The sequence below is a fragment of the Coturnix japonica genome, unplaced genomic scaffold (genome assembly GCF_001577835.2).
Source record: "Coturnix japonica isolate 7356 unplaced genomic scaffold, Coturnix japonica 2.1 chrUnrandom988, whole genome shotgun sequence".
Lineage (NCBI taxonomy): Eukaryota > Metazoa > Chordata > Aves > Galliformes > Phasianidae > Coturnix > Coturnix japonica.
The window spans coordinates 1-7413 of record NW_015440337.1 but is presented as its reverse complement, the minus strand read 5'-3'; the positions used below and the strand labels follow the sequence as shown (position 1 = coordinate 7413).

The window sequence follows — 7413 nt, the reverse complement described above, 5'->3', positions numbered from 1 at the left end:
CCATCCCCCCCGTCCCCACCTGCTCCTGCAGCCGCTCGTGGCACCTGGTCACGTCCCTTATGAACGAGTGGAACTGATGCGCCTGCACCAGCCGCTCCCTCCTTTGCTCCCAGCAGTGCAGCAGTTTCCCCCACCCCGCGTCCAGCTGCTGCACCCAGCGCTGCAGGGACTCGGCTCCGTCCGTGCCCTCATTGACCATCGCATCCGCAGCCGCCTGGATGCGGCCGTACCCGTCCTCATGCTCATTGATCTCGTCCTTCAGCGCCGCGTGTCGCCCCAGCTCCGTCTCCGTGTCCTCCAGGCTCTGGGGCGTCTCCGTGTTGTTCATGGCGTCCTGCGTCGCCACCATCCAGCCCAGGAACGCGTCCAGCTCGTGGATGAAGCGCCGCAGCCGCGACGCGACGCTCAGCGAGTCCTCGCAGCAAAGCAGCGCCCGCTGCAGCGCGTCCCACTCGGCCCCGACCTCCTCGAACGGCGGCAGCAGTTGTGCTGCATGCATGGGGTACAATGCAGCCAGCGCCTCCCCCTCCTGCTGCAGCTGCAGCAGCCGCGGCTCCAGCACCACCAACGCAGCCTCCATGGTGGACAGGCGGCGCTGCAGGGCCAGCACCCCCCCCAGGTCCCCGTTGGAACCTGCAGAACCTGCAGCAGAACCTGCAGCAGAACCTGCGGAGCCGCCCTTGGTTGCGGTGGCTGCGGCGCCGCAGCGCGTGGCCTCGATGGCTCGACGCTTGTCGCGCACTTGCGCCTTGATCTCGGCGCATTCCAGCAGGTAGTTCTGCACCTTCAGCACCGAGTTCAGCTGCTGCTGCTTCTGCTCCACCAGCTCCACAACGCGGTTCCACCTGGGGGGGGANCAGGGGGGTCAAGGAGGCCCAGGACCCCAATGGGGAGACACAGAACCCAATGGGGACACACAGAACCCAATGTGGCCCTATAGAACCCAATGGGGACCCACAGGACCCAATGGGGACACAGAGGACCCAATGGGGACCCATAGAACCCAATGTGGCCCTATAGAACCCAACAGGAACCCATAGAACCCAACGGGGACCCACAGGACCCGACGGGGACCCACAGAACCCAATGTGGGCCCATAGAACCCAATGGGGTCACAGAGGACCCAATGGGGACCCACAGGACCCAATGGGGACCCATAGGACCCAATGGGGACCCACGGGACCCGACGGGGACCCACGGGACCCAATGAGGACCCACAGGACCCAATGGGGACCCACAGAACCCAATGGGGACCCACAGGACCCAATGGGGACACACAGGACCCAATGGGGACCCATAGGACCCAATGGGGACCCATAGAACCCAACGGGGACCCACAGGACCCAACGGGGACACACAGGACCCAATGGGGACACACAGAACCCAATGGGGACACACAGAACCCAATGGGGACCCACAGGACCCAATGGGGACCCACAGGACCCAATGGGGACACACAGGACCCAATGGGGACTCAGAGACCCCAATGGGGACACAGAGGACCCAATGGGGATCCACAGGACCCAACAGGGACCCACAGGACCCAATGGGGACCCACAGGACCCAATGGGGACCCACAGGACCCAACGGGGACCCACAGGACCCAACGGGGACACACAGGACCCAACGGGGACCCACAGAACCCAATGGGGACCCACAGAACCCAATGGGGACCCACAGAACCCAATGAGGATCCATAGAACCCAATGAGGACCCACAGGACCTGACAGGGACACACAGAACCCAATGGGGACCCACAGAACCCAACGGGGACACAGAGGACCCAATGGGGACCCACAGGACCCAACGTGGCCCTATAGAACCCAACGGGGACCCACAGAACCCAACGGGGACACACAGAACCCAATGTGGCCCTATAGAACCCAATGGGGACCCACAGGACCCAATGGGGACACAAAGGACCCAATGTGGCCCTATAGAACATAATGGGGACCCACAGAACCCGACGGGGACACAGAGGACCCAATGGGGACCCACAGAACCCAACGTGGCCCTATAGAACCCGATGGGGACCCACAGAACCCAACGGGGACACACAGAACCCAATGGGGACCCACAGGACCCAACGGGGACCCATAGAACCCAATGGGGACCCACAGAACCCAATGGGGACCCATAGGACCCAATGTGGGCCCATAGAACCCAATGAGGACCCACAGGACCCAATGGGGACCCATAGGACCCAATGGGGACACACAGAACCCAATGTGGCCCTATAGAACCCAATGGGGACCCACAGAACCCAATGAGGCCCCATAGAACCCAACAGGAACCCATAGAACCCAATGAGGCCCCATAGAACCCAATGGGGACCCACAGGACCCAATGGGGACCCACAGAACCCAATGTGGCCCCACAGGACCCAATGTTGCCCCACAGGACCCGCTGTCCCCCCGTCGCGGTACCTGCCGTTGAGCAGGTCCTGGCAGGCGCGCACCTCCTGCGCGCTCGGGTGCCCCCCCTCCACCAGCTGCGTCACCACCTGGTTGACGTCCAGGACCCGGCGCATGACGCTGCTCATCTCCTGCTCCAGGACCTCAAACCTGGGGGGGGGGAACAGCAACGGCCCCATGGGGGGCAATGGGGGCATCAGCCCCATGGGGACAACAAAGACCCATAGAGACACATAGAACCCCATAGTGACCCCATAGAGACCCAGAGAACCCCATAGTGACCCCATGGGGACAACAAAGTCCCCATAGATACACATCCAACCCCATAGTGACCTCATAGAGACCCACAGAGTCCCCATAGAGACACATCCAACCCCATGGTGACCCCATGGAGACCCATCCAACCCCACAGTGACCCCATAGAGACACTGAAGACCCCAATGGAGACCCAGCCAGCCCCACAGTGATCCCATGGAGACCCATAGAACCCCATAGTGATCCCATAGGGACAACAAAGTCCCCATAGAGACACATCCAACCCCATGGTGACCCCATAGAGACCCAGAGAACCCCATAGTGACCCCATGGAGACACCAAAGACCTCAATGGAGACGCAGCCAGCCCCACAGTGACCCCATGGAAATCCATCCAACCCCATAGTGACCCCATGGGGACAACAAAGACCCCATAGTGACCCAGCCAACCCCATAGTGACCCTATGGAAATCCATCCAACCCCATAGTGATGCCATAGAGACACATCCAACCCCATGGTGACCCCATAGAGACCCATAGAACCCCATAGTGACCCCACGGGGACAACAAAGACCCCAATGGAGACCCATAGAACCCCACAGCGACCCCACAGAGACCCACCCAATGCCACAGCCCCCCCAGCCCCCCACCCACAAGTGAATGTGGCTGAGCACTGGAACATTCAAGCTCTACACTTTTCATTTCAGCATTCAACCTGATTCAACCCCATGGTCCCCCCGCAGCCCCCACCTGTGCTGCACCACCTCGACGTCGTCCAGCTCCTGCGGCAGCTCCATCCTCTGCAGCCATTGCTCCTTCTCATCCACCCAGACCTCGCAGGCCCTGACCTCGCTGAACATGCGATACACGGCCGACGCGTCGCGCAGCCACTGCAGCCGCAGCACCGCCACCTCCGCCACCTCCGCATACAGCTGCTCCACCTCCACCACCCGCAGCTGCGCCTCCACCCCGCGCTGCTGCAGCTCCTGCATCCCCTGCATCCCCTGCATCCCCTGCATCCCCTGCATGGGGCACAGCGCCGCCAGCTGCCCCCTCAGCGCCGCGATGGCTGCGCCGTGCTGCTCCACGTCGTCCATGATGGCGCGGTGCTTCCGCAGCAAACTCTGCGTCGAATAATCGTCGTGGCCGAAGTCGTCGCTGGACACGATGCGATACGTGTCCTGCAGCCATGCAACCGCATCATCCAGCTCGGCGCTGAACTGGAAGAAGCGCAGCGCGTCCTGCAGCCGCTGCTGGTGCAGCCCCACGGCCTCCTCCAGCTTCTTCCAGCGCGCTTTGACGCGCCGCATTTTGTCCTGGATCCCCGCGGGGCTGCGGCTCTTCTGGGCCAGGATCTCGTCGCCGCGTCGCATGGTTTGATGCAGCGCCGCGCGCCGCCCGCCCAGCTCCGCCAGCGTGGATTTGTGCTGCCCCGTCAAGGCCACGACGCTGCTCAGGTCGCGGCCGCAGGTTTTGGAGGCCAGGATTTGCTCCTTGTCGCGGATCCAGGCCTCGGCCTCCTCCAGCTCCTCCACGAAGCTCCAGAGGCGACGTGAATCTTCCAGGTCCTGGCGCCGCGCGGCCGCCATGTTGGCCAGCTCCCGCAGGCAGCTCTGAACGTGGGTCACGCGGTTACACACGATCTGGGGGTCGCAGGGTTGGTAACCTGGGGGGGGGGGGCACAATGTGGGGGGGACCCAGAGCTGGCAGGACCCATTGACACATTGACACCCATTCGTTCTGCTGGACCCCAACCTGGTGGACCCCAACCCTTAAAGGACCCAACATGATGGACCTCAGCCCTTGGAGGACCCAACTTGGGGGCACCCAACCCAGTGACACCCAACCTGGGGGCACCCAACCTGATATGGAACCCAGACCTTCAAGGACCCAACCTGGGGGCACCCAACCCTTCAAGGACCCAACTTGGGGGGCACCCAACACATTGACACCCAACCTGGTGGACCCCAACCCTTCAAGGACCCAACCCAGGGGCACCCAACTCTTGATGGACCTCAGCCCTTGGAGGACCCCCAGCCATTCAAGGATCCAACCTGAAGACCCCGACCCAGTGATGCCCAACCTGATGGAAACCAGCCCTTCAAGGACCCAACTTGGGGGCACCCAACACATTGATGCCCGTCCTGGTGGACCCCAACCCTTAAAGGACCCAACGTGATGGACCCCAGCCCCTGGAGGACCCAACTTGGGGGCACCCAACCTGATGGAACCCAGACCTTCAAGGACCCAACCTGGTGGACCCCAACCCTTCAAGGACCCAACCTGGGGGCACCAGCCCTTGAAGGAGCCAACTTGGGGGGCACCCAACCCATTGACACCCAACCTGGTGGACCCCAACCCTTAAAGGACCCAACCTGATGGACCCCAGCCCTTGGAGGACCCAACCTGGGGGCACCCAACCTGATATGGAACCCAGACCTTCAAGGACCCAGTGTGATGGACCCCAACCCTTGGAGGACCCAACCTAGGGGGCACCCAACACATTGACACCCATCCTGGTGGACCCCAACCCTTCAAGGACCCAACGTGATGGACCTCAGCCCTTCAAGGACCCAACCTGGGGGCACCCAACCTGCTGAGACCCAACTCTTGATGGACCCGACCTGGTGGACCCCCAGCCATTCAAGGATCCAACCTGAAGACCCCAACCCAGTGACGCCCAACCTGATGGAACCCAGCCCTTCAAGGACCCAACTTGGGGGCACCCAATGCAGTGACATCCAACTTGATGGACCCCAGCCCTTCAAGGACCCAACGTGATGGACCCCAGCCCCTGGAGGACCCAACTTGGGGGGCACCCAACCCATTGACACCCATCCTGGTGGACCCCAACCCTTAAAGGACCCAACGTGATGAACCCCAGCCCCTGGAGGACCCAACTTGAGGGCACCCAACCTTATTGAACCCAGACCTTATAGAACCCAGACCTTATTGAACCCAGACCTTATAGAACCCAGACCTTATTGAACCCAGACCTTCAAGGACCCAACTTGGGGGCACCAGCCCTTGGAGGACCCAACTTGGGGGGCACCCAACCTGCTGAGACCCAACTCTTGATGGACCCAACCTGGTGGACCCCCAGCCATTCAAGGATCCAACCTGATGGACCCCAACCCAGTGACGCCCAACCTGATGGAAACCAGCCCTTCAAGGACCCAAATGGGGGGCACCCAATGCAGTGACATCCAACCTGGGGGCACCCAACTTGATGGAACCCAGACCTTCAAGGACCCAACTTGGGGGCACCCAATGCAGTGACACCCAACCTGATGGAACCCAGACCTTCAAGGACCCAACTTGGGGGGCACCCAACCCAGTGACACCCATCCTGGTGGACCCCAACCCTTAAAGGACCCAACCTGATGGACCTCAGCCCTTGAAGGACCCAACTTGGGGGCACCCAACCCAGTGACATCCAACCTGGTGGACCCCAACCCTTAAAGGACCCAACATGATGGAACCCAGACCTTCAAGGACCCAACCTGATGGAACCCAGCCCTTCAAGGACCCAACTTGGGGGGCACCCAACACATTGACACCCAACCTGGTGGACCCCAACCCTTAAAGGACCCAACGTGATGGAACCCAGCCCTTCAAGGACCCGACCTGGTGGACCCCCAGCCACTCAAGGATCCAACCTGAAGACCCCAACCCAGTGATGCCCAACCTGATGGACCCCAACCCTTCAAGGACCCAACTTGGGGGCACCCAACCCATTGACACCCATCCTGGTGGACCTCAGCCCTTCAAGGACCCAACTTGGGGGGCACCCAACCCAGTGACATCCAACCTGGGGGACACCCAACATATTGATGCCCAACCTGGTCAACCCCAACCCTTAAAGGACCCAACATGATGGACCTCAACCCTTCAAGGACCCAACTTGGGGGCACCCAACCCAGCGACATCCAACCTGGGGGCACCCAACCTGATATGGAACCCAGACCTTCAAGGACCCAACCTGGGGGCACCCAACTCTTGATGGACCCGACCTGGTGGACCCCCAGCCCTCGAAGGACCCAACTTGGGGGGCACCCAACCCATTGATGCCCATCCTGGTGGACCCCAACCCTTCAAGGACCCAACGTGATGGACCCCAGCCCTTCAAGGACCCAACATGACGGACCTCAGCCCTTCAAGGACCCAACCTGATGGGACCCAACCTGGGGACCCCCACCCCACACCCCCCCCCGTTACCGTCCATGTGTGTGAAGCGCATGGCGGCGCAGTTGAGCGCCTGCACCCTGTCGCTCTGAGCCGCGACGTCGGCCTCCAGCAGCGCGTGTTTCTGCAGCAAATCCTCCACCTCCAGCAGGTGCTTCCCCACGTCCCGCGACAGCAGCGGGGCCTGAAACAGGGAGAAATGGGGGGGTCCCATGGGGGGACAGCACACATCCACAATGGGGGCAGCACAGGTTTACCATGGGGAGCCCCCTGTACCCAGCCATGCCATAGCCATAACCATAACCATAACCATAACCATAACCATAACCATAACCATAACCATAACCATAATCCCATGGGGACACCCAGATCCAGCCCCACATCTCAACGGGGCCCCACATTTTCCATATCCAGCCCCACATCTCATTAAGACCCCACATCTCCCATTGGGGACACCCAGATCCAGCCCCACATCTCATTGAGACCCCACATCCCCCATTGGGGACACCCATATTTAACTTGGGGTCACCCCACACCCCATTGGGACCCCTCATCTCCCA

General features: G+C 61.5%; 1 protein-coding gene across 1 annotated transcript; it reads right to left on the bottom strand.

Moving 5' to 3' along the window:
* Window positions 1-10: 10 nt before the first annotated feature.
* LOC107307821 (spectrin beta chain, non-erythrocytic 4-like) lies at window positions 11-7082 on the bottom strand (the record flags this gene model as incomplete). Its single annotated transcript, XM_015851325.2, has 4 exons — window positions 6887-7082; window positions 3419-4334; window positions 2427-2564; window positions 11-845 (listed from the first exon to the last, which is right to left on the bottom strand). Coding segments are annotated over exons 1-4 (2070 nt in total), but the record flags the coding sequence as incomplete, so codon positions are not given.
* Window positions 7083-7413: the final 331 nt, after the last annotated feature.